A 26,472-nucleotide genomic window follows, 5' to 3' on the forward strand; every position below is an offset into this window, starting at 1 on the left:
AACCATAACATGTTAGATTCTTTGTTTTTACACTGAGTGAAAAACAAGACAATTGTACAAGCATATTTCTTTACAGTCAGCATACAGATAAATCTATACATATTCTGTCTCTTTTTAAACATAATCTGTAGGCAAAATATACAGACAAACCATCAACAAAACATGCAACATCCAAAACATAAAGTCTCAGACAACTATTGAAGTTGAATAGATTTTTTTTTCCCTTTGTGTTGTGTCAGCCGTTTACGGGACGTGGTTGCACAGATAGTCATTGGTTGACAGCATATGTTTTGATTACACAGTCAACTCCCCTTATACAACTATAGACACGCATTGCTGTACAATTATTAAGTCTTTTGTGATTTTTTTTTTCAACACTCACATGCTCAAACTTCGGACAATATAAACATTCAACCTTTGTAGAAAATAAACACTTTATGTACACATGTCAAAGGACTTGAGTCACATTCACACCCCTCAGAACAACAACAAATGGATGGTTTCACAATTACAGGCAACAGCTGATCTGAACAAACAGTAATTAGCTCGGGGCGGGAGTCTAATGAAACACGAGGGGTTAAACAGTCATGGCGGAGCATTTAGGGCATATGTCTTATTTACTGTACTTTGTACACAGACTGGTAAGTAGACTATGAGCATGATGCTGTAAGGGTGATTTCTCCCCAGATTGTGCATTGTGTTTAGGAACCCCAACGTGTCTGCGTGTTTTTCTTTTGCCACATAGATACAAAATGCACACCACAATATTTTCTGCCACCACATACACCATGATTCATTTCATTTCAGTGCAGAAACACAAAACACATAACCTTGCATGTCATGACAGTTAAAATGAGACAAGAAAAATAAACGATGTAATAATAAAGTGCACAAGCTCCATGTAGACGTTAACGGCTGTTAACATCAATTTATATTAAAATCAGTAAAAAAATCAATATATTTAATATTTTCTTTCAATGATGTACAAATTAAAGGTATTTTTCCTATAAGACATATATTATTTTTTTAGACGATATGTTCACAAATATAACATTTAGTTCCAAAATAACAAATGCATTCAAACACATCTATGTTGCATAGAATTAAGAACCAATGGGTCTGGAATTTAAAAAAAAAATCAAGGTTGGCACAGCAAAATAATCTGAAAAATCAACCACGTTCCCTTCCTTATTATATTCTCTTTTTATTATCTTTTGCAATAAGATTTAAGTGACATCTTGTTCTAAGTGTGTCTGTTGTTTCCTTTTTAAAAAAATTGCATCATCCCTGTGATATGCCTAAATACACTGACAGTAATTCCGAGGGTCACTTCATTTGTTTTTGTGTTTGTTTTTTTTTCATTATGTAGATATGGTGGCAAAACATTACAAGATGAAGACATGGGTCACCTTCTCCACATCAGTACTGAGACTTGGCCCCTTCGGACTTAAACCCCAGTGGGCCTGAGTGAGTGTTTTGGTCACAGGCAGTGAAAGAGGCTGGTTCACTGTGTTTCAACGGGAGTCACTGACACAAAACAGCATAGTGAGTTTTACAGCACAGCTGGACACACAGAGGAACCTTGACATTTGATAGGTAAGAACATTTTTTTTTCGTCATTTTGAAATTATTTTCAGGCAAAACTCAGACCAAAGGGGGGCTTTTTACTAATACACAGAAAGCAGAGCTGTCACACTGAGGTGATGACAGATGCAGATCTAATTTTGACACGTCCATTTCAACAGTGTAATCACGTGATGGGCTACTCAGAAAGAAATATTAGCACGCTATGAGCCTTAAAATAAATGCCGTACGGATGACACAGATGTGATAAACTCTTGTCATCTTCTACAGTTGGCTTGTCGCTTTCAACACCACCTTGAAATGCTGTTCATTTTATTGTGATTCTAACCTTTCGGCCACAAAACGCACCAGTGAAACAGCAACACGTCACTGCATGTTGACCTTGACCTTTAAGATTTGAATCCCAGCCCTGTTGAATGGTGCATCAGTGTGATCGGAGGACCAAAGGAGCTATTTTTCGTGAACATCCTTGAGCTCACATAGGTCCACATTCACATAACAGCTGTTAAGACTGCCTACACCATAGACTAAAGTAGCCTACTGGATTGTCAGTGCATCACCCACAGTCTCAATCTAACAGATGTCTATAGTTTATTATATATAATCTAATGACAAGAGAACAGCTCTTTTACTGTATATTGTATTTAGATATATTCTGCATCTGATATCTTTGTATATTATATAAACGTCACGCTGTACAATGTGGTTCTCTGATATGCTCTGTAATCTGCATTTGTGATATCTACAATCTGTAGTGCTGTACATTTTTATCTTCATCCCATAGCAAAAGTCAACTGCCTGACTCTTTTGTTTTTTCTTTTTACATGAAAGACTATCATACAAAAAACATTAAGCATTCCTTCATCGTTAAACATTTCAAGACCACTGATGTCCAAACACATCACAACCATCATTTGGGCATTACAACAATGACTCTCATATGAAGAAAACACAATTTGGTTGGTTATTTTTTTCATCTTTCCCCTCTCTGATCGATATGTTAGCTCAGTTGCGCAGCACCAAAACAAGAAAGTCTCATGTGGATGATGGAATTGGTACTATGGAAAGAAAGACATCGCTGCTCTCAAAGCCATATTGCTGCAGAGTGTGTTGTGGTGCCTGCTGTGGTATTTGCATGTTTCTACAAGCAAAGTCCACAGCCAGCACAGACTCATTATGGGAAGAGGTGGACATGTGTGCTGGCAGTGTTGGACTGATTAAGTTGTTATGGTATTAGCACATAATTCCCTCCGTCTTATAACTTAGAAACTGAGGAAGTGAATTAAATGGATCTTTTTAGTTCAACTTGATATTTTTTTTCTCTCTTTTTTGCCTTTTTGTCAAATCAGGTCTCAGAACTACTACATTCTGGATTCACCTTTTGTCGATCCAACACAGCTCCTTCTTTTTGACGAGACGCTCAGGGGTTGGTCTGAGTGGAGCTGACAAACAGCTTGTGCCAGCTGACCACTCTCTTCCTCATGTCCACCTTGTCCAGCCAGATGTAGGCTTCACCTATCAGGGTCTTCTTCATGAACTTGCCTCCATTGGAGACCAAGAAAAGCTGGAAAGAGGTTGGAGAGAGAAACAGATTTGCATCGGCTTACTCTGCTGTTATTGCCTCTTGAAAAGTGCAAGAGTAAAAGCATGTTTTTCAGCATGAATAATTCAAGCACCATTTGGCAAAGTGGTTACGAGACGACAGTGTCATCTATCAATCAATATATGGGCCTGCTTATGCAAAAATAAACAGAGTGCCCGAGGGAAGATGTTTTTCTGTGGGAGGCAAACGTCACCCTGGTTCCCTCATCAAAAAGCGTATGGGATTATTTCGATTCGATTTTGGATTATTGCAGAAAATAAACTCTGTGGTAAACAAACATTAATGATAGTTTGTAACACCCGCCAACATAATAACAGCACACCAACCTAATAAGCCACAAACGTACGACATACAAATCTGCAGCTTTTAATGTAATAATCCCCAAATCTTAATACATTTCCCACAAACGTAATAGCAGTTGCCTACTTTAAAACGTAATGCACAATTTCCTACAAATGTCATAGCTGTACTTGCAGGAATTTGTTATTATTTTAATTGTTATTTGTCAATTGTTAAAAAATTTAATTGTACCTTCTGCATAAGTTTGTGGTGTAAATGTTTTTTCATTTTGTCTAAATAAAAGACCTCTGCTACTTTCACATTTCTTGGGGGGGGGGGGGGGCAAATGCACATGCTCCAAATATTTAGAAAGACGTGTCCCCTGCACCCCCCTCCAAAATCTACTATTTTCTTTTTTTTCTCGGATGACGAGGAATCATTGAGCATGACAATGTAAGATTTGTCAGTTTTCATTAAGGTGCAACAGTCTGCGCAGAATTTACCTTTTATAGTTTACCAGCTACTTTTAGATGCTCATATCCTGCAGCCCATCAGGAGGAGGTTCAGTCTCCCAGCTGCTACATGAGGCAGCAGACCACTTTATAAAACTTCCCATAATGAGCTTTAAGGCTTGTACTGTCAGATGTTACAAGCCTCTAATTTTAATTAGCTGCAATAAACCATTTTGGAGATACTGCATACAGTCTGAACTGGAACGATTACATGAATACACCACAAATTACTGCAGATCTTTACATGAAATTCATTTTCTATGATTATTAGGGCCCACCAGACATGTAAAAAAAATGTATTAAACACCATCAGTTTGTAGCAGTATTGTGTGACACTACATGCACTAATACTACACAACTGTCAGTCTGCAGCTGTCTCCTGTGCTGGCCTGTTGTACCTGTATGGAGTGTCCAGTTGGGTTGAGGGGAAACCTGAAGGTCTCGTTGAAAGAGGGCTCTCTGTCATGTCGACAAACTCTGGTCTTCTTCTTGATGATCCTCTTCTGAGTGGCTACATTTACCACATACAACTTCACATACAGGTCTGAAGGCAAACAGATAAATGATGAATATCAATTAGTATTTACATCTTTTCATGTGCATATTGGTGCTATAATTTCTTTCTTGTAAAGCACGTTGGGCTGCATTTCTTGTATAAAAGGTGCTATACAAAAATGCTAGCTTTTATTTCAACATTGAAGGGACACATTTGTAACATGGTGGTTTAACCATTTGATGAAATGACCCAGAAATTAGGAGGAAAGTAGGAAATTAGTAGGAAATTAGGAGGAAAGTAGTTAAAAGTACCCCCCCCCCCCCCCCACCCCGTGCTCATGCATGTGCAAAAATACACACTACTGTCAGACCTGGTAGGTGGTCGGGGCTTTTGAACTTGTAAGTGATGTTTCTGCATTGAAGGACCTCCAAGACCAGCTGGTCCCCTTCTGTCTTCACCTCCTTCTTGAGAGCGACCTTGATCTCCCCCATTACTTGTGTTTTGCCACCTGGAAAAAAAAATGAAAAAGAGAAGTGGGTGAGGCATTTTAAAATGAAACTGAAATATCTGTATTTTCTTTATTTGGATAGCCCTGGCTGAACCCCGCAGAGTACCTGCAGACTGATTCCTACACAGAAAAGCGGGTGTCACTAAGGATAATTTAAATTATTTAACAATTATGCATCACTAAACCTGGGCTCACAGCAGAACTAAAGCAGGTCAGGGAGCATCTTTGCAGTATCACACGTCTACTGATATCTAAGCATATGGGTTTGACTAAGACAGGCTGAATAAAAATGTGTTAAATGAGTCGTCAGGCGCCATGGAAATGACCGCCTGACCCTCATCTGTGTAACAGCTGCTTGGCTAAAGCCTAAAATGACCTTGGGCTCTTTGTTACAAATTGAAACGAGAGCTGGAAGGGAGGCTCCGTGACACCCGAGCCACATGAAACGTAGATATAGTTATGACAGCGGGTAGGATAGTGTGACATCCACTTCTCTTCCACCATCCCATTCATTAAGTCATTAGACAGGGTAAATATTGTTTCTTGACAATAAGCACTTAACTGAGCATTTGACTCTGCAATTAAATAGAATCATTATGAAAATACAGTTTAGAGGCGGTGAGAAGAGTGTCTGGATAAATAAATATATAAAAAATAGTGTTGTTATACAAAGTACCCAGCAGGTGGAGACCTACAATCAAGTAACAACTGCAAACAGAGACCATTTCTGGAACTTGCCTTCATTTTCTGGGGTGCCTAGTTGATTTTTGTCGGTGCCATTAGGAATAGTCTTACCACTGTAAAAAACAACAACAAAAAAAACATCAGTAAAGATAAATACTAAAAAGAGTAAAGATAATACTTACAGAACTGACAGCCTTGAGCATTACAGCACTGGATGTGCAAAAACTGAAAAAAACAATCAGTCAAGAGATCCGTACACTGTATTAAAAGCTCCCAGTGATTTGTAATTATTCAGCGACATTTCCATCTAACAGACATCTTCATCAGCGATTTTCAAGGCTTACTTGAATTGTCATTCCAGCCATGCAGTACATGAAAAGAACCACATTAAAAACTCAGGTGATCATTAAATAAAAGCATTATAATAAATAAAACAGTGGTCAAATAAGAAAGTAAGTAAGAAAATAAAAAAATAAATAAAGTGAGCAGTGCAGTCTGTGAACAGTAAAATCCTAAAATCTTAAAAACCAAAGGAAGAAAATGATCAAAGTGCCCTGAGGAATATAATATACACATTCTAATATAAAATATAATTAAAATATGAACACCACAACAAAATCTCCTATGTAAAGTAATAGCAATTTAAGATCAAAAAAGGCATTTTATTTTGGATTTGAAATGCCTGACGAAGATCTCTGTTGGATCAAAACGTTAAATCAATCAATCGATCAAAACGCACAATAAAAAAAATTACTGGGAGCTTTTAGTACAACGTGCAGATCTTTTGTCTGATTCTTGCCTTAGTGAGTTTTTTGGATGTGCATGTCTTCCACCTTGCTTGATCCTAAAACTAAAAAAACAAGAGCCACAAAGGGTCTTACATGCGTGGCACTTGAAAAATGGCACTGTCCACTCCAGTGTCCGCCCCCTCTTCCCCATCCAGACCTCCATAGGCGTCTCCCACAAGACTCGGGGCAGACAGCACCACTGACCCTGACACATCAGCCAGTCTGTGTCCTGGTCCTGAGGGTGCAAAAAGCAAGCGTGATGGTGAGGAAATAATTTAACTATCTATGTGTCTATTTATCTGTCTGTCTGTAGTTGTATTTACAGGAAGTCACAGAAACGAACACAGAACATTTTCACTGGCTCAGCTTTTACCAAACATGCATGCGTGTCTGACAGAAACACTTCACGCCCCCGGCTATAACTCACTAACAGGGACGCTGCCTGTCACATATAACTTTAAGTGAGCATCACATAACAGCTTATGGGGGAGGGACACATCAGTGCAGATGACAGCTTGTCCTTGTATTTAGCAGTGCAGTGTGAATTACCTCGGTTAACTCGGCGAGATCACAGCACTATGAATAAATGAAGGTTGTGAAGTTCAATCCACACAAGAAAATGAATTCAGCGTTAGAACATATGGATGTTCTTTCGTAGTTTTAGTTATTTGTTCTCGGCTCCTGGCTGCTGCCAGTTATGCTCACACAGTATGAGAGAGTAGTTTGGGGAATATATGAAGTGTTTCTGTCTAGACTAAGGGTGGATACATTCCTGGCCTGCAAGATCTCAGCGTCGACTGCCTGCGTTTGCTTTAACCCTTTGAAACCAGAGAAAACTGGCCTAATTTCTTTCAAAAACATGAGAAGAAGGCATCGCAGAGTGACAGATGAAATTACCCAGATATTAGCAGGAAATGTGTAATTTTATTTATTTATTTATTTTTCTTCCTCTATTCATTAATTTTAATGCTCTTACTTTATCCATTCTTTATCCTTCTGATGTCCTGTTCTTATCATCTTTTCATGTTTCATTTACTTGTCCATCTGTCTCCTATTCATCTGCTTTTAATCTTCTTATCCTTGCTTTATCCCCACTTATGTGATGCGTCTTCTTATATTATTTCTTATATAATTTTTATCATCTTTTATCGCTTTTATTCTTATATTTTTGAAAAAACGCAATTTATTTAGTGCTTAAACTGTCTTTCGGGGTCTGCTTGTTTTATCACTTTAATTCATTTTCTTTTCTTTTTTTCTTGTACATCGTTTATGTTAGCGTTTGTTCTTGCCTTTTTGTTAGACGTTTCTAGACCTTTCTCTATTGGGCATGCTTGTTGATGTTTATTTTAATATTTCCCGAGTTCCTGCCTTTGCTTTGTCTGTTACAGCACTTTGTAAACATCGGTTTTTAAAGGTGCTATATAAATGAAGTTGTCATTATTTTTTATTATTTTGTATTATTTTATTATTATTATTATTATTATTATTATTATTATTATTATTATTTTACTACTACTACTACTACTATTTATTTTTGATGATTATTATTTTACATTTGTAATAAGCATAGGAAAATTACTTGAAAATTAGTTACAAATAAAACAGAACAAAAAATAATGTTAAAAAAACAAGGAAATTACCTGTGAAAATGTTTTAAACATTCTAAAAATTTAGTAACATAATTTAAAGTATGTAATTATGATAATTATATACATGTACACATATGTATACATATCGATTTTTTCCTTCGATATTTTTCCCTAGATTTAAAAAAAATAATTTTCTAAATTTCTAATTTCTGTGCATTTTGCCTTTTTATCCCATGGTTTTTTAAAGAAACCGTACCAATTTGCTCAAGGTGCAAAGATTTTAATCTGCATCTGATAAGCAGCAAAAGAAAGGTGATGCAGCTCCAGGTTTTAAAGGGTTAAAATGATGACTAACGGTAGTTAGATTATGTCTGAAACACAATCTGTGGCACAAAGGCAACAGCTGGGAGCTCTGTTTCCATGAAAACATATCAGCAATAACAAAAGTAACAAAAAGACACGCACATGCACACTCACAGACATGACATACATGAAAATCATTAAATGAGACTTATTTTCTTACTCCAGTTATTTATGGATTAATTTTGTTTATTTTTCTTTTTTTTGTTTTTATTGTTATTGCATTATGGTTCATATGTTAGGATTAATTATTTTTCCTATGTTGCCTCACCTTCCCTTGACACTTCTGTTCCTCTCATGGTTAGCTGACCGCTTTACTCTCATTGGCCGGTGAGTGAGCCTCCTGACGACTTTTGAACCTCTTGGTGTGTCTGTGTTTCAGGCTTCAGTCTCAGATTTGTGTCCGCTTTGTTTTAGGTGGCAGGTTTGGGAGAGGATTGGGTGGGGAGGGGAGCCTGAGGGCCATAGCTGTGTGTGTGTGTGTGTGTGTGTGTGTGTGTGTGTCTGTGTGTTTTGTGCCTTATCTAAGGGTTCATTCATATGGTACACGCATGCACACACACAGAGAGGCTGCAGCATCACAACTACTCAGAGGACAGGGAGCAGCAGCCAGGGAAGCTGCAACTGCATGCTTAAGTAGTTCTGACACTGGGCTAACTTATCTCAGAGAGGGGTGACAACATACGGTAGATCTTCATTTTGAGGACACCACACTACACAGATTATGCATGAACATGAATGGATATTGTTTAAATCGTGTTAATATTGGTACAAGATGTGAGGGATTGCCATCCCAGTTTGGTTTCTATACTTGAGTTTGAGATCTCCACACTTGGGTTTAGTAGAAACCATATGCTTGGGATTGGCACATGCACAATTCATAGAAACAGAAGGGTCTGGGGCTCTTATTTTGAAGCTAATTAAATAGTTTTCTTTATTTTTTTTAAAGAAGTTGTTAAACTCTTCGATGTGTTAAAACTTACATTATAATATCAACTTTTTGTCCTACTTAAGATACCAAAATAGGCAGCAAAAATGTTCAACAGATTGGAAATTTCAAATAATGTATTTGGAATATTTAGTGTACTGAGAGTGCCAGGTTTAAAAATATTTAATTTCAGATTTAACAACTGAATAAAATAAGGTTTCCACAGCATGTTTAGGTTTTGCTATATCTCAGTTATTTGTCGTTTTCATCTGCCTCAGATTTTGTTTAGTGACTGTGTTAGTATCTATATTGGAGGAGTCAGAAATTAAAATAAGGTTATTGATCAAAACAAAATACTTTGTGCTCAAAGAAAAAAATGTAAGATGAAGAGAGCAGAAGGCGAAGGTCAAATGTTAAGGAGGTGAACGCATAGCGGTTCAGGTTTTCATCAAACATTCTCAACAAAGCTTGCATGCGCAGGAAAAAGGAAGCATGTCACAGGAAGTGTATCACGGGTAGGGAAGGGAATTACTTGGTTGCAGGCGGGACTGTTGCACGGCAGCCTCGGCAGCAGCAATGGCTATCCCAGCATCCTCAAGGTGGGCCTGAGTGACGCTGCTCTTGCTTTGGCTTCGAGAGGGGCCATGGGAGCGCAGTTGGCCATCAGAGGAAGACTTTGAGCTGCCTGGGCTGCTGTGTGACTTTTCCAAAGGCAGCATCTGCATGTCTGGAGGAAGATTAAGCGGACGGTTATGACTGCTAATGGCACGAGAGAAAATAGATGATGTTCCAGCGTTGGTCACAACTTGTTCTTGTTCTCTGGTGATGTGCTTTGACATTTAATTCATGAACTGATCTTGAGACTAATTATGTTGATGTCATTAAATGTGTATCACTATGGATGCTTCAGTAAACTTCCACGACCTCTTAATGTAACATGAACTGAGGAACACGTGATGGAATTAAGGTAGAACAGATCAAAGTTGTAAACTCTTTTGTGATTAATCTAATATACATCACACACACACACAAAATCTGAATTTTGAACCCCAGGAAGATTAGTTGGTATCATTTGCATCAGTTAATGGGGATCCTTTGAAATAAATCAAATAAATTTACACTGCTAACAGTATTTAGAATGAAAGGAAAAGGAGGAAAGCAGGAAAGGAAACAAGAAAAAATGTTTTTAAAAGGTGTATGTGAGTAGGCATGAGCAGAAAGAATTAATAACGCCAAACCAGACCCATCCAGCAAACTCTTGTTGTTGTTGTTTCTCCTCTTTTTTAAGTATCTTTATGTTCATTATTGTTGTTGCTTTCTTACTTCTGTCCTAAATCAAATCCAATACCATCCCTGTTGACTTTGTATCTGTATATGTTATGTACTTAATTGTGAATAAAGGGTAAAAAAATAAAACATAAAAATGTAGTTATTATTATTTATTATGCATTTATTATTTTCTGCACTGCAGCGGTCCTTATTGTGCCATACAGCAGTTGTCAAGCACATAGAGTGTAATTACAGCTGTCAAGAAATGATTAGCACTTTTGTTTCTATGGTAACAGCCTCTATCTCTATGACAACTGAGTGACCACTATGAATTGCAATTTTTGTCGCAAACCTGCCAAGGATTATCACTGTCATAATGTGCCATATAGACTAAACTGATTCATGGAAATTATGGAAACTGGGAATGAGTGTATGAGTATATGAGTAGTTCCCACACATAAAAACAGATGCTTGTCGGGTATTCTTTTACCTTTGGCTGGATCGGGGAAGATCCCATGGCTTCTGCTCTTGATTACAGAGTTTTTAGGTGAATCATGACTCCCGTCTAGTCCGTGACCCTGTCCCATTCCATGCCCAGGCCCCATCCCAGGCCCTGACATATGTCCCAGGCTGTGTCCCTGACCGTGACCCTGACCTGGCCCTGACCCTGGAGGGCCGTGAGCAGCATGATGGGCCTTGCTGTGCTCAATGCTTTCACTCTGCTCCTTCAGAGGCAGCCAGCGAGGAGTGTTGTCGAGCTGGGCGGTGTTCGACAAGTCGATCAGCACCTAAAACACAATTAACACACACAGAGACAGTGGTGGAATGTAACCAAGTACATTTACTCAGCTTAAGTACAATCTGAGGTGCGTGTACTTTACATGAGTATTTTTTTTTAAGTGCTTTTGTTACTTAAGAATTTTGCATCAAAACATAACGCAAGTTCAAAAAAATAATAAATCAAAATAACAGATTATATGAGTACAGCTTCAATGATTAGTATTAAACAGTCAATTGACTAAAAAAGAAATTGCCAACTTTTTGGATAAATAATAAAGTTAATTTTTTTTAATCTTATTTTTTTCTGATTATTTTTATAACACTTTCTGGGTTTTGTTTTTTATAATTTTAAGGGTTTTATGTGTTTTTTCTGTTTGTTATTTGTAATTTCTAGTTTGGGGAGTGTTTTATCACATTTTATTTTATAATTTTGAGTATTTCTAGCTGTCTTTTTTTCTAATTATTTTAAGCCTTTGCAGTGTTTTGTTTGATTTTAAAGTTTTTTTATGCATTTGGTACTTTTACTTTTAATACTTAAAGCATATTTTCTTGATTATACTTCATTACTTTTACGTATGTAACATTTCAATGCAGGACTTTTACTTGTAATGAGTATTTTCACCGTGTGGTATTAGGACTTTTACTCAAGTACAGGATCTGAGTAGTTCATCCACGAATGCACAGTGATACTGCGAGAACTCACCGGTACAAAGGAACAAGGAGAAGAGTTTGTATGAAGGTAGATAACAGCATAGTGTGTGGAAACAGTCTATTTGCTGAAGAATTGAAATGCATCCAACATTTAGCAAAAGATGAAAAGCACTGCTCGCTATACAGATTTACAGGCATGAAGCAAAGCTTGACTTGGAAGCTTGTGAGAAGAGGGAGATAAGGCTAATATTATTAGGTTGTTTAAGAAATGCTGGTCCATCATAAACAAACAAAACGGCAGCACAAACCTTTTGTGCGAGTTAAACACTAAATGCATTTGACATTTTCCGACATCTTTATTCAGCTTCCAAAAGCACTCACTTCTCCAAGGAAGTCATTGGAGGAGGATCTGTCATAGTCCCACACTGTCACCTCCAGCGTCTTTTTCTTTAACTGGATAGAAAGAGTGAAGAGAGGGGCACAGATTATGATGAGGGATCTTGAGTGGATATGTATGTGAGAGGGAGAGTGTATGTGTGTTTGTGTGCATGTGGGAGGAGGAAGCGTGAACGAAAACATGAACACTGTAGGTGCAGTGCTTGAATGAATGCACTGCAGTAACTGTAATAAGCAAAAAAGCAAGAAGACATATTAGATTTGGTTTCTTTCAGTACATTTACATGCATATGTGCATAAACTTGTGAATGTGGATGTGTATAAAGGAGCACGTGGGAGGAGATGGAAACACATCTCAGAGGAGGGGTAGGCGAACGAGCGTTGCAGCAGCATTTTTAAGGCCGGCAGGCTCCGGCCAGCAAAGAGACGTGATTAACAGAAGGCAGCCCCAGAGGAGCCGATGGAGGCCTCTATTCTCTGACCACTAAAGCTACCGCATCTGCACTCATCCCTCACTGTTGTTGTTATTACAGTCTGGGTGGTGTCTCTCTGCTGCAAACAACACATGCTCCAAGCAAACAAAGATATCCAAGAATAAACACCCATATACACAGTAACACTTGCACAGTGACAGACAGGCACACAAAGTCTCTATTCTCTTTCTGTTAAAATTACACGCAGTTAGGCTGTCTGTGTCGAGACTGCGTGAGAGCAGAAATGATGGTTGTTAACTTGAGTCCTGGGAGTGCTGATAAGAGGTTGCATGGGGATACTGAGGACAGCCCCTGGGACACGGCACGAGGACAGAATCCTAATAAGAGTATAAGACATCCACTTCACCTTAAGTGGCCCACAGGCACATACAGTAACTGCACAAGTGAGACAGAGTGAAGACTGTGTGCTCTGTGTGTGTGTGTGTGTGTGTGTGTGTGTGTGTGTGTGTGTGTGTGTGTGTGTGTGTGTTTTAATATCAGCCTGCACAGTACCTGCTCCAAATGAATGTTCTTGTAGATGACAGTCTGGTTCCATTCTGGGTTCATGGTCTTCTGGGCATACTTGGTTCTTCTCTTGTTATCAGCACTGATAAGTCATGATATTCAGAATGATAGGTTGTCAGTGATGAATTCAAAAAGTTTCTTCCCTGCCTGACACCATGGCAAACATTCACCAAACTGTACTATACTCAATAAATGTAGAATGAATAGATGCTTGTAAAAATAGTCTCCTGACATGGAGACACCAGAAACAAATCCAAATGTAAATGCTCTTTAAGATATCTAAGATGCCTTTAAAAAATCACTTCAGAGATAGAAGCTGAGGAGAGTCAAAAGTGAGAGGCATGGAGAGAAAGAAGCAATGACAGAGTGTTCTTAAACACCATGAAATAGAGCAGATAATTGGACGAACAACAAAGGCCACAACAAAAGGATGAAAAACCACTTTGGAGACATCATTTACAGACAGAGAAAACATAACACCCAACAAAAAAGCAAAGATCAGCACCACGCTACCTTGCATTCTGGACAACCATGACTTGGCTGAGGCAGTCCAGAAGAGGAAGAGGAGGGCAGATATCACAAACAAGAAAAGCAAAAACACAAAAAACAGTCAGAGAAGCCCAGAGAGCTCAAAGAAAAGGCAGTAAAGGATAGAGAGCTGAGGCAATCAATATTCTCGGCAGGGTGTATCACTGTTTTTGTGCCTGAGCTATGCATGTGACGCCAGACCAAGAAAACCTCCCAACTGGCTCATGGGTGAATGACTAATTCTGAACTGTTATTGTTAAACCATGGCTGTGCACTCTGCCGCTAATGTCTGACAAATACATTTGGAAATACTCTTCAAATGTAACAGCACGGGGACAAAAGTGCTCTCCTACAGAGCTTTCATTTCTAACCTACACAGCTTGCAGAGAGACAGCCTATAATCTCATAAACAGGTCTGATGGGGTCATTATCTAAGAGCAGATACTGTTACAGAGCAGATAAGGCTGCATCGATCTTTTCTCTTGCTATTCACAGGCTCTTGGGAAAGACTGTGGATCAGGCAAGAAGCTGGGACCTAATACTAGGGGATAATATGAAAATTCTCAATTCAGTTACAGTGTTTCGCACAGAATTAGAGTGCATGTGTAGACGAGGACGAGGGTGGTTGAGAGGGTGATGACGACATCAGCCAACTTTTTTTTTCTTTTAAAATGCATATGTGCACCCTTGTATCATTTTGTGTCCACTCTCTAAATGTGGAGGTTTTAGGGGGTCTGTGAATGCAGCACAGGCAGAGCTCTCCATGGGTCTACTTTTTCCTCTGCAGCAGTTTGTGATCCGCGGGGTGGATAATTGATCAGCTGATCCATTCTGAGCAGATCAGATCGATGATTGAAAGGAGCAGCTGCTTTGAGTAAATGTAAACCTTTAGACACAGACTGAACGATTAAGTTTCACTGTCAATACGCCTGGTGTTCTGCTGCTCTGTCTGTGCCCAGAGTACGCTCCATGCTCTAGAGTGTGGTCTAATAAATAACTGAGCAGTATATGTACTCCAACATTAGTCCTATTTAGGGATGCACGATATTGGATTTTTTGGATACAGCCCATATGCAGATATTTAACATCTCATTTGTCCATTAACTGACATCGATATATCCTACCTAATTTTAGTGATCATCAACTCTCTTCTGTAGTGGAATTAACATCTTATTATACACACTTTTATTGTGAATGCCCACCAGCAGATAGAGATGTAGAATAAAACTCTTCTCAAAGTATGTTGTATTCATTCATTGTGCAAAATAAGAAAAAAACTTCAACTTCAGACTGATTTTTTATAAATGTTCATTTTGTCAATAAAATGGTTTGTGATATCAGCAGAAATCAGCATGTTGGCTGATTCCAGTATTTAATCTTCTATCTGCCAATAGAGATGACGCGCATTGCTGCTTCGAATAAACGGTTAAGCTCCAAAAATAGAAAATCTAAAAAAACGTACTAAATGTGGAATTTACAATTTCTCTCTTACTCTGCCCACCTTTAACTCAGAGTTTCCAACACATTCATTTATATGTGGTACAAATGTATGAGAAACCAGAGTCAAAAGTGTGCAGAGTAAGAGAAAACCTATGAATTCAGCTTAGAGTATGTTTGCACATATGTATACTGTCTATGACCAAACAACTGAGGATATTATAATGTTGCAGTGTGCCAAATTATCTTCTCTTGCAGCTTTGTATAAAGTCTAAAACACCCATCCATTGATTCATAAAGACTGAATCAAATTGAATCAAATTGCACTGCAATGACTGCCTCATATCATCATGTCCAGTCTCATTCTCTCACACAAACTCAAGTAGTTAGTCATTTCCATACAGGACAATCAATTAAAGTCAGAAAGAAATAGGGGGAGAGAAAACAAGACAGACACAGAAGCAGAAAGGCAGACACAGACCAGACATTCGCGGACACTCAAACACACGCAGAGCTCACCCTCTCCCAGGTAAGAGGTAGACCTTGACGAAAGGGTCGGAGTAGCTGTCGTTGTCCCTCGGGGCCAGGTTTCTAGCCTGCAGGACGTGGACGATCAGGTTTCCCAGGTTCCTGTCATAGTTGATCTGGAGCTGACGGGGAAAATAATGGAGTTAAGGCTGAGTGAAAAGACCAAACAGCAGCTTAAAAACAAAACTCTAGTACTTTTGAAAAGTGTTAAGTACCTGAATTTCTCCAGTGATGGGATGAGGTGTCCTCATTACCTCCATTGGCTAAAACAAAGTGATGAAATGCATACAGTTTTTGTGAAATGATTGTTTCATAACCTGACCCACAAAGAAAAGTTCACAGCACAGACTTAAGCCACTGCCTGGTGTGAGGTTGCAGTAAATGGAGCTCTGACTTCACTCGTGAAATTTATGTATATTGTCAGCTTACAGATGAATGGGTTGTCCTTGCAGAAAAGATGCCAAGCAAAGATTTCTCACTGAATCTATTGGCCTCAGGAGGGATTTGACCATCTGAGCTGTGTAATTGACTGGAAAAGTCCTCCAGTGAAGTTTCAGAAGGTTAATCAATTATTTGAAGTACTTAGACATTAATAAAACTAGATATACTGCCACACAGTTGCGCACCAGTCAAGTTGCTCTTACAGTTTACATCCATGTCTGTGAAAACACGGACGCTTCACACACAAAAGATCGACACCATCAGCACAGTCTTAAGGTGATTCTTGACAGCTCTTGAGTTACGGCCAAAAACATGTTGTACAAGGTCACGGTAACATTGGCATGCGTTCTTGAATCCAAGTGGATGTTTGTGCAAAATTTGAAGAAATGAAACGGCTGCAATGTCACAGTGACCTTGACCTTTAAACACCAAATTCTAATCAGCTCATTGTTGAGATCGGGTTAATTTTTGTGTCCAATTTTAATTACTTCTTTCAGGTAGTTCTTGAGATATGGCTTTCACAAGAATGAGACAAATGTAAGGTCACTGTGACCTTTGACCAACAAAATCAAAGTTCTCAGTTCATTTGAAGAAATCTCCTCACGAAGTTCTTGAGATATCACATTCACAAGAATGAGACAGACAAGGTCACAGTGACCTTCACCTTTGACCACCAAAATCTAATCAGTACGTCCTGGAGTCCAAGTGGACGTTTGTGCTAAATTTGAAGGAATATGGTCTTAAACAGCCCAAAAGATATAACTTAACATGTATATACGAAAGCTCAAACTTGTGATGTCATAGGGTATAAATCTGGAGGGGCTCCGTAGACAGTGAATTAGGAAAGATGGTCTAGATGACACTGAGAGCAGGCAGGGGGATGTTCTGAGGATATGGACCATTTCCTGTTTTACAACTGAGAACACTACAATAAATTGAAGCTCATTTGGGTATAAAAATGCAACAGACATTCTGTGGGTCCAAAAAATGAGGCTCTCATTCATTGTCTGTTGAGCAGCTCCAGGCTTTAAACCCTAAAACACCCCAGCTTTGAGACTCAATTCTCTGGTTTCTGGCTTTGAGAGAGAGTAGTTCATGTCCATAAATATTAATTCAACTTACCTCTGCCATGGGAATAAAATATCATAATGCTTAATTTAGGTGGTGTTCCCCTTTAAACATTTGCGTATAATTATGCACATATTGCTGATTTCATGTGAAAAAGGACACCCACAGCGGGGTCATGCACTGTACCACACCGTTTTCTTGTTCCAGTATAATTGGCCTGTCACTCTCTGATGAACACCGTCACACTGTTTGACCTTCACATGCAGCCTCCCCTTTGTACTGTTATTTAGGTATGATGTAATACCAACGGAGATGCGTGATGGATCATACAGGGTCCCCGAGACTGCGGCTTAAAGCAAATCCATACTAATATTAATTTAAACTAGATTTATATTTTGCGCAATGTATCAACATGACAACTCAACTGACAGATGAGTTGCTTTTTCACTACCTATATTCTGTCTTGTCTTCACATTGTAAACTGAACTCCTCACATCTGTAGAGTGCGCCTGAGATGAGGGGGCAGAAAACACGCTAGCGAGCCAAATCCAAAGAGTTCTGGGGGGATATTTAAACACTTCAGCAAATATTGGGCATATATTTAACTCTTGACCAGAATTTTTCATTTCACATTTACATCCTGATAAGCAGCTGATACCCAAGAAAGATAATTGCCTCCTTAGATCTCTGTTTAGTGTTCGCAAAAACGTTATCTCACTCTCTTGGAAGAAGACCCGTAAACCAAAGTTTATTAATTGGATTAAAGAAATTTCCATAACTTGAAATTGGAAAAGATTAGATACACTATTAAAGGGAAACTATTTCTCTTCAAAAAACATTTAGGCCCCTTTTCACAATATATGGAGAATATTGATAATGTGATGAACAATATGGGAACCCTCTTTGGAAAACAGAGAAACTTTTCTTTTATTATTACTATTATTTAATTTCCTTTTTAATTTCTATTATCTAGTATTGTTACTGTTATTATTGCATTTTGTTATCTTTCAAATGTGTGACATGTAAGGGAAGATCTCATTTTATTGTTAGATAATAATTTCTGTACTTTTAGTACTCTCCTGATGGAGAACACAATTTAAAAAATCAATTAAAATATTACTGGGGAAAAAAAGCCAAATTCATAACCTTGTGTCGTTGTTTCTTGTTAATGGCTGGGGATGCAGGCTGGCCAGGGCTTGGCACACCACTGGAGGCAGCCGATCCAGGTCCCGAGTGGAGGAGAGCAGAGCGCTCCAGTGCTGAGAGGACCCCCAAACCCCCAGGCCCAAGTCCTGTTCCAGCCATACCCGGAGCCAGCTGCTGGGAAACCTTCTGCAGTTCTGCAGCCAGCTGCTTAGGATCAACACCAGGGGAACGCTGCCCACCTACTGAGACAACAGCGTATTGTAATTCTCCTCATATTTATGTGAAATAGGTACACAGACACATGCATACATGCAGACGTATCAACAAATCCTTGTACATACCAGCCTTAAGCTGGACATGGTGCTCCAGGGCTTGTGGGTGCTCAGGGTCAGACAGCATATTAAGGTCGCTGTTTGGATCCATATAGGAAATTTATAATGGAATATCAACCAGTGTTTCTTAGCAGCAATCATACACAGAGTGATATATGTCAGATGAAGGGGTGTGGAATGAGGAGGAAGGAAAGAAGGGAGGAGAGAAGGTGTACACTGGTGCAGAGTTACCATATTGCAACTAAACATGTAGGAGTTTCAGTGGGATAGAGTACTAAATGTTGACAGCTGTAACTCACAGTCTCACACAGAGCTCCGCCTCTGCACATGGCTGGCCCATGATGCACTGCACTTCTTCATAAGTCTTGCCTGTCAAAGGGATCCCATTCCACTCCAACACCTGCATTCCTGTGGTGTGATGAGGATAAACGGGCGGATTCAGACAAAAGAGTGTTATCAATTCCCACACAATATGTTGTTGCCTGTTGGCAAATTCATTTCACCCCCTCACTGTATATGAAACACGATGCTGTCTGGATAAGGCAGCCTACGTGCTCACACAGCAGAAGTAATGCTTTTATTTGTTGAACACCCTGTGGAAAAGTTTAATAATTTCATTTTAAATTTGGCTTTGTACTGACTTTGACATTGCATCACTGTAGCATTTCACACACACACACGCACGCACGCACGCACGCACACACACACACAAACACACAAACACAGTACAGCAAGAAGAAAATGAAGTTTTGCATGCAATCTTATTTGTTTATACTCAAACGAAGAATTGCATGTCAGGGGCAAAAGAAGAGAAATCAGTGCACAGCAAACTCCAACCCAAGGCCAGAGCTGTATGAGGAATCACTTACACAACTGAAATCTGGTCTTCAGATTAGACTTCTGCTTACGAGGCAACTCACCAGCTGCTGTGACAATAAAGGCTTGAATTAATATCTCCATATCCTTCTTCATGAGCCAGTGCTTATTTCGATTATTCCCTCTGCTCTCTCTCTATATAATTCACCGTATCCTCCCCCGCCTTATTTCTCTTTGCACCTGAAGGCATGATCCGCTGCCATTCTCTTTCAGTGGAACATAAACATCACATTTGCATAGTTACAAAGCATTTGCCAGAAAGTAAAGATTACCAGCCTGACCACTATCTCTATTTCTTCATTACCACAAATAATGCCACAAAAGGGGAACTCAGTCTAACCTTTTCTATCGTATTATTTCCAAACCAAAACAATGAATGAAAGCATCAGACCAAGAAAAAATACAGTAGCTGATCTGTCCTTCAAGCCCTCTCTTGTGTAATAGCAAAGTCATGGCAGTCCCTATGGCGGAGTTCCCTTTCAAGAGCAAAACTAGAACCAATTGTGTCCTAAATCAAACTGTGGGAATTACTATTAATATCCAAGCCCCTCTCTGTCCAAAGCATTAACATCAAAAGATCGAACATTTGAAAATAACTTAATGTACAAACTGAGTAAGGATTTCTGAACGTCCATAAAGCTAATTATTGTGTGTGTGTGTGTGTGTGTGTGTGTGTTTGTCTGTGCCTGCCTTTGTGTATTTGTGTGTCTATAATGATTCTAAATATAGCTTAATGACTAACACAGCCCAGTGCTGTGGAGGGTGAGTTGACAGGCTTTTTCTGTGTTTGGATGCGATGTGTCGGGGAATGAGACATGACAGACCACAACACAGAAGGCTACAGCAGCCTCTCACATCTCCATCTGGAATTCACTGATTCAGGCAAGGATTTTTACTGAGGGCTTATAAACTGCCCCAAAAATAATAACAGTTTAAAGATTCTCATTTATACTGTAAATCCCCCGGCCTCAGAAATGATATTTCTTACTTCTCACTTCCTATTTAGCATTTTTCTTACTATTCCAAACTATAACATCGTATTTACATTTTTTCCCATTCCAGTGCTGACAGTTGTAATTCGCGAAATAAAAACTAGACATACCACCATGCGATTGTACGCCTCCGCGCACCAGTCAAGTTGCACTTACAGTTAACATCCATGTCTGTGAAAACATGGACGCTTCACACACAGAAGATCATCATAATCAGCTCAGTTTCAAGAAGGTTTTTGAGTTATGGCCAAAAACATGTTGTATGTGGTCACCATGACCTTGACGTTTGACCTTTGACCATCATATTCTGGTCATTCTTGAGTCCAAGTGGATGTTTGTGCCAAATTTGAAGAAATTCCCTCAAGGTGATCTAAAGATCTACCATTCAAGAGAATAGGACGGACAGACGTATGTATGGACGGACAGACAACCTGAAAACATAATGCCTTCTACCACGGCTATTGTTGGCACTGTGGCATAATAAAATAAAAATAAAAAACACCCGAATAAGCCAGCTGGGGCCCCTCTTACCTTCTACAACTTTCCCTGTTTGTTCTGCCACACCACCAGGGATGACCTTGGCAATGTACGCTCCAATCTCTCCTCGGCTCCCCGGAATCTCCTTCCCACCTACCACACGGATCCCGAGTCCATTCCCTGTGGGACAAATAAACATGCAAATCCTAATTAGCAAAACAGTGATAGAAATTGACTGTGTGCATAACAGTTGTTTTGCATGTTTGTGTGTGCCTTGTACCTGACACACTGGTGTCCTTTGGGTCTCTCTTAAGCTTGATGCGAGTGTGAGGGAAGGCATAAGGAACCAGTTTCATCTGAGAAAGATTTAAAAGAATTTAGTTAAAGAAGTTAAATAAAATTTTTCAAGTCAAGTTGAAAGTTATATCTCACCTGTTTCCTGGCTGACATGTTTCCACTCTGTGGATGCCCTTCTCTTGGCTTATCAAACCAATCTGTGTCCTCTCTCCTCAAGTGATAGGCTGGGCAGGGAGAAAAAGTGGTTAACAGCCATGTACACACAAACAAACGACTACTGTATCCCCAATAACTTACACAAATCTCTGACTTAAACATAGAAATGACTGCTTGGGCAGAGAGCAATCTTGAAATCAAGCTTTGGAAACAGTTTTCAGTCTGCATCACAAAGTTTGTCATACATCCATCCTTGTTTGTACAAACGCAGGAAGATCTCTGATCTGTCCTGACTGGATAGGTGAAAGCAAAGACACATAAACTCCGGTCCACCCTATCCATGCTGACTGTGAGATCAAATGATTACTGCAAGCACTGAATGGAGGATGAATACATTTCAAGAGCATTAAAAGTTTTGCATGCTTTCGATACCATGCAGTGCTCCCCGTCTCAGTGAGAGGGCACTTTCTTTTCCCACATTTTCATAGCTGCTGTATATGAAACATTGTTGTTGAAAGAAGCCCTTGGAAATTATGTATTATGTCTAATAATTTCAGACAAAACACTGTGGGTTGGAGTTGTCCCATTATGTGTTTCAGTTCCAATAATGCTAATCTAATAATAAGCATAACACATCTTGTTTATATAGAAATTTTGTGGGGTGAAAGGTGAGAAATATCTACACAGTATCTGAGTATTTACTTTCGCTGTAGCTTATGGGATAGGACCAAAACTATTTAACTGTGAAGTGGTACTGTACTACGTTAATACATTTATGATGTACTATAAATGTATTTAATATGAAGTCCTGTGTGCTGTGACCCCCTCACGCACCCACCCACCCCAAAGGTCATCATACACAATCAACACCTTTGAAGCATGATATGTAACATTTACAAGGCATTTGATGTCTTGTGTTACATTTAGCATCATTATTGCAAAGCTCACAAGTTATCTAAAGCCATGGTAACAAGGCAGACTGGCGGAGAATGTTCTACAATAGAAATGTGAGTCATCACTTTGGTGTCTAATGCTATAGATCCTCACTAAGGATAAAATGTGCACAGGTCTGCCAAATGTCTCTTTGTATTATCAGTGACCTAATTCCACCAAGGAGATGCACCAATAATGATGAAGAGAAATGGCCTGATGACTATATACACTGAAGGTAAATGTTGCCCGTGAGCTAAATGTCTTGAATAAAAAGCACTTACTAGTTCTTACATTAGAGATACACTCTATTAGAGTTTTCTGATCTAGAATCAGTAAACTGTGGCAACATCGACCTTCAGAATTCAATAAAACAATTGGATAAAATGCACTGCGATAGCAATATATATTTTTGTGGGAACACTTATGCATGATCACACAATATACACGTGATTATTTTTGCAACAGTGCATGAACATGAATACTGGAAATGGGTTTGATATGCTTACAGAAGCACTGTGATGTGCAGTCATTCCAGAATGATGTTAAACTGACATTACTTTAGGTACAAAAAGTTATCTAGTGCCATTGAGATGGATCAAAATGGATCTGACATGTCAGCTACTAGAGATCTGCTAAATGATATGTATTGTATACTATTGAGATGTGGGTCATTCCAGAATGAGTCTGGTATGTTTGCAAAATCAACCAGAGAAGTGGATCACTCAGAACCATGATGTGCGGCATGGAGGCATACAGTCTCTATGTAACTACATGGACACACTGTGATGCTGTCTCACCTTCTATATTCCAGTTTGGGCCTCCAGCTGGGGTGCAAAGTTATATGTATCTTTCAGAAATGCGTTCAAGACATGTTCAGTAATCTTAACAAACTACAGGAACTGTGCTCAAACTAGATTTGTATTGTGAGAATATTTCAGCACATGAAATCAGTAGTTATTGTAGGATGCATGCTTGAAATAACTGACAGTCTGACATTGCTAGCCAGTCAGACAGTTAACAAATTTAAGCAGTAGCATTATGCAAAACATATAAATACATTTTAGGAAAAAAAAGTCACTCATTATTCAATGTAAGATTGAGTCATAGCAGTATAATGGAAGTAAGGATTTTTAACTAGTACTGTAAGATACTCTACCGTGTCTGATACTTTCATGAAAGATTCTGGCATCATCTCTGTTCAGAGCCAGCATGGACTCACTTAGTGCTGTAATCAAGGCAAATGGACACTTTTTATGTGGGGTCAGGACAAATATCAACTTCCTGTCAAGAATTTAACCACACTAATCCTTTGCAAACGGTCCAGAAACAAAGCTAAAGTTGCTAAACATATTTGTAAACGTACGCATTATGATACTTATCTGATCATCAATGTGGATGACATTAAACCTTCTTGAACTTAATCAGGCAAGTTTTTTGCAAAAGCCATAGACCTTTCACATTGACTCTTTTTCAGTGTTTAGGTATACTTGTTGCTACTAAATCCAAAGCATACCTTATCTAATTAAATCTCAATAATTAACCTAACCTAATGGAACACTACCAATCCCACACTCACGAAAACGAGTTAGCGCATCGCCACCTTGGAATTATAGGCCTATGGTTCTATCTGCGTTCTGAGTGGTTTTGAGATATTGGGCTTAAAAAATATACATGGAACAAGTCTCTTTCCAGCATGAAAATGAAAGACATTTAAAATATAAAGAAGATATTTTAATAAAAATCTGTTTGTAAATGCAGATAGAACCTTTTAATCCTAAGAACTCACTTTCTGCTTGGAATTATAAGCTTCTATCTGTTAAGTAAAGGTCAGTACAAAAAGGCTTTATGGTTTGGTACTCCATTCACTCAGTGAAATTTAGTACATTCCAAATGGCTATCAATTTATACGTGGGAAGATTGTAATGTTTTGTGAAGTAACTTTACCATAAATATAGAGCCTTTTCTTTCATTTCTGTTTGCTGACAACCGGCTGGCTGGGTTAACATGTGGAAACAAAGTGTACACTGTCCTGCCCTCCAATTCCCACTGTTAGCTAATGTTAGCTTCTGAGCTTCTGAGCTTCTTTCTAATGAGCTTCTGACGCTCATTCGCGATTTATCGATTATGGCTGCAAACGCCATCCCGGTGGTGTGATACCATTATTGCGAAAACATTGTTGCCACAACGCGTCTCCTGCCAGGGAGCCAAACATCCTGTGTGAGCAATGCAACAACATAACGGGGGGGGGGGGGGCCTGACTGGTCCTCTTGTTTGCTTTCAAAGCACGACTCGTTTACGAGTAGAACCTTATGGAACCAATTTAGAGTTTGATTTTGAAAAAAGAAACTTGAATAGAGCTTTTAAATGAAAAGTCTAAAAATGCATATAAATTAAAAAACAAAAAACAACAACTTCACATAATGTTATTACTATAAAATTTCAAATAGAAGCCCGGTCCCAATAAGACGCTCAGTCACTTTTACTAACCCAGTGTGGCTACACATTGTGACGTATAAAGGCCTGTCTCAATTAGAGGCACTGTTCTTCAGATGTATAAAACTAGGCTGTTGGCCACTGGAACTTAGTTAGCTGCTAAGATTACACATACAAATACAAAAGTTTAAAGTTTTGTTAATATGGACATGCTAAAAATATGATTAGCAGGATAAGATTCTCCACAATTCAATCATTCAATTCATTTTACTGAAACCATGAGAAGAAGTAATACGGGCAGAGTAAACAAGAGAGATGCAAAAAGGGGTTTCAATAAACAGTTCGATTGTATTTCAAATCGTTACTGAGCAACAGTTATGTTAGAAAGGAAATAAAAGCCTGTCCCAAATATGAGCCTGTTAAATTCAGCGATTTAAGCAAATAATAGCCCGGGCTATTAACTGAAGTTTTACATTAGTTTGTCTATATGCATGACTCAATTTTGACAAAATAAATTAATAAAATAAAATAAAATAAAAAGTCAGATAGAACCTTTTAATTCCAAGGTGACGATATGTCAATATTTGCTGTCAATCACTAGGGGATATGGACATCTCACATTGCAATGAGACATCCACAGCAACAACCAACAAGCAGAAAACATTCACTTTATTAGTATGGAAATGGAAAACACATTGCACAACATGCAAGGGTGCAAAATCAGATACAGATAGAAAATTAAAGACATAGAAACAAAGACATACAGTTACATACAAGACTAATGAGACACAATACTGTGGAGCTAAATGTAACTTTTAACAGTAAACATAACTGCCTGGTAGTCCTCGAGAGATTGTAATTGCATTGTAGTGTAGGCTGACATGTACAAACTGGATTGCTCTTAAACTGGTTGGTGTGTGAGTTTGAGAGAAGTAACTACACAAAGTGGATGCCTTGACTGCACCTGCAGAGGATGAGTGCATGTACACACCATGATTCATCAGTATTCCCTCAAACTTCCTGCTGCTAGTTGTTTTCCAAAATAGCTGAAAAGGTGTCTAAGAAAAGTAAATATACTTTTTTCTGAGGCGATGACCTACTTTTTTACAAAGACTCTATTCTGCTCTGCAGACTGGTGGGGGAAGGCTGGAAAAAAGACAGAGAATCCCTAGATACTCCTTGTCATACCTTCATCTTAAAGCCCTTTACAACAGGTTTCTGCAGCTTACAGATGGTCTGAACAGCATCTCAAACTCTCTAAATGCCATTAACCAAACATCTGAAACAGATAGCTTATCCTATAAATATACATATGAGTCATGTATAGGTAAACATGATTTACGTTCAAGAGGCACTTCACACATGAGAAAATACTTAAATACTACAATGCTCTATTGTGACAT

At 38.7% G+C, this 26,472-nt stretch overlaps 1 protein-coding gene across 1 annotated transcript in view; it reads right to left on the reverse strand.

Moving 5' to 3' along the window:
- Positions 1-1,120: 1,120 nt before the first annotated feature.
- Positions 1,121-26,472, reverse strand: part of pclob (piccolo presynaptic cytomatrix protein b) — a 70,709-nt gene continuing 45,357 nt past the window's right edge. The window contains exons 17-34 of the mRNA XM_042496104.1: positions 21,683-21,771; positions 21,531-21,606; positions 21,305-21,430; positions 19,205-19,313; positions 18,915-18,982; positions 18,574-18,815; positions 16,134-16,181; positions 15,910-16,040; positions 13,939-13,965; positions 13,414-13,507; positions 12,413-12,484; positions 11,091-11,388; positions 9,864-10,058; positions 6,548-6,689; positions 5,721-5,779; positions 4,845-4,982; positions 4,377-4,522; positions 1,121-3,148 (exon numbers count right to left, since the gene is read on the reverse strand). Of these exons, the coding sequence (XP_042352038.1) occupies positions 3,005-3,148; positions 4,377-4,522; positions 4,845-4,982; positions 5,721-5,779; positions 6,548-6,689; positions 9,864-10,058; positions 11,091-11,388; positions 12,413-12,484; positions 13,414-13,507; positions 13,939-13,965; positions 15,910-16,040; positions 16,134-16,181; positions 18,574-18,815; positions 18,915-18,982; positions 19,205-19,313; positions 21,305-21,430; positions 21,531-21,606; positions 21,683-21,771 (2,204 nt within the window). The 3' untranslated portion in view covers positions 1,121-3,004. The remainder of the gene's footprint in view (positions 3,149-4,376; positions 4,523-4,844; positions 4,983-5,720; positions 5,780-6,547; positions 6,690-9,863; positions 10,059-11,090; positions 11,389-12,412; positions 12,485-13,413; positions 13,508-13,938; positions 13,966-15,909; positions 16,041-16,133; positions 16,182-18,573; positions 18,816-18,914; positions 18,983-19,204; positions 19,314-21,304; positions 21,431-21,530; positions 21,607-21,682; positions 21,772-26,472) is intronic.

The sequence above is a fragment of the Plectropomus leopardus genome, chromosome 11 (assembly GCF_008729295.1).
Source record: "Plectropomus leopardus isolate mb chromosome 11, YSFRI_Pleo_2.0, whole genome shotgun sequence".
NCBI classification, from domain to species: domain Eukaryota; kingdom Metazoa; phylum Chordata; class Actinopteri; order Perciformes; family Serranidae; genus Plectropomus; species Plectropomus leopardus.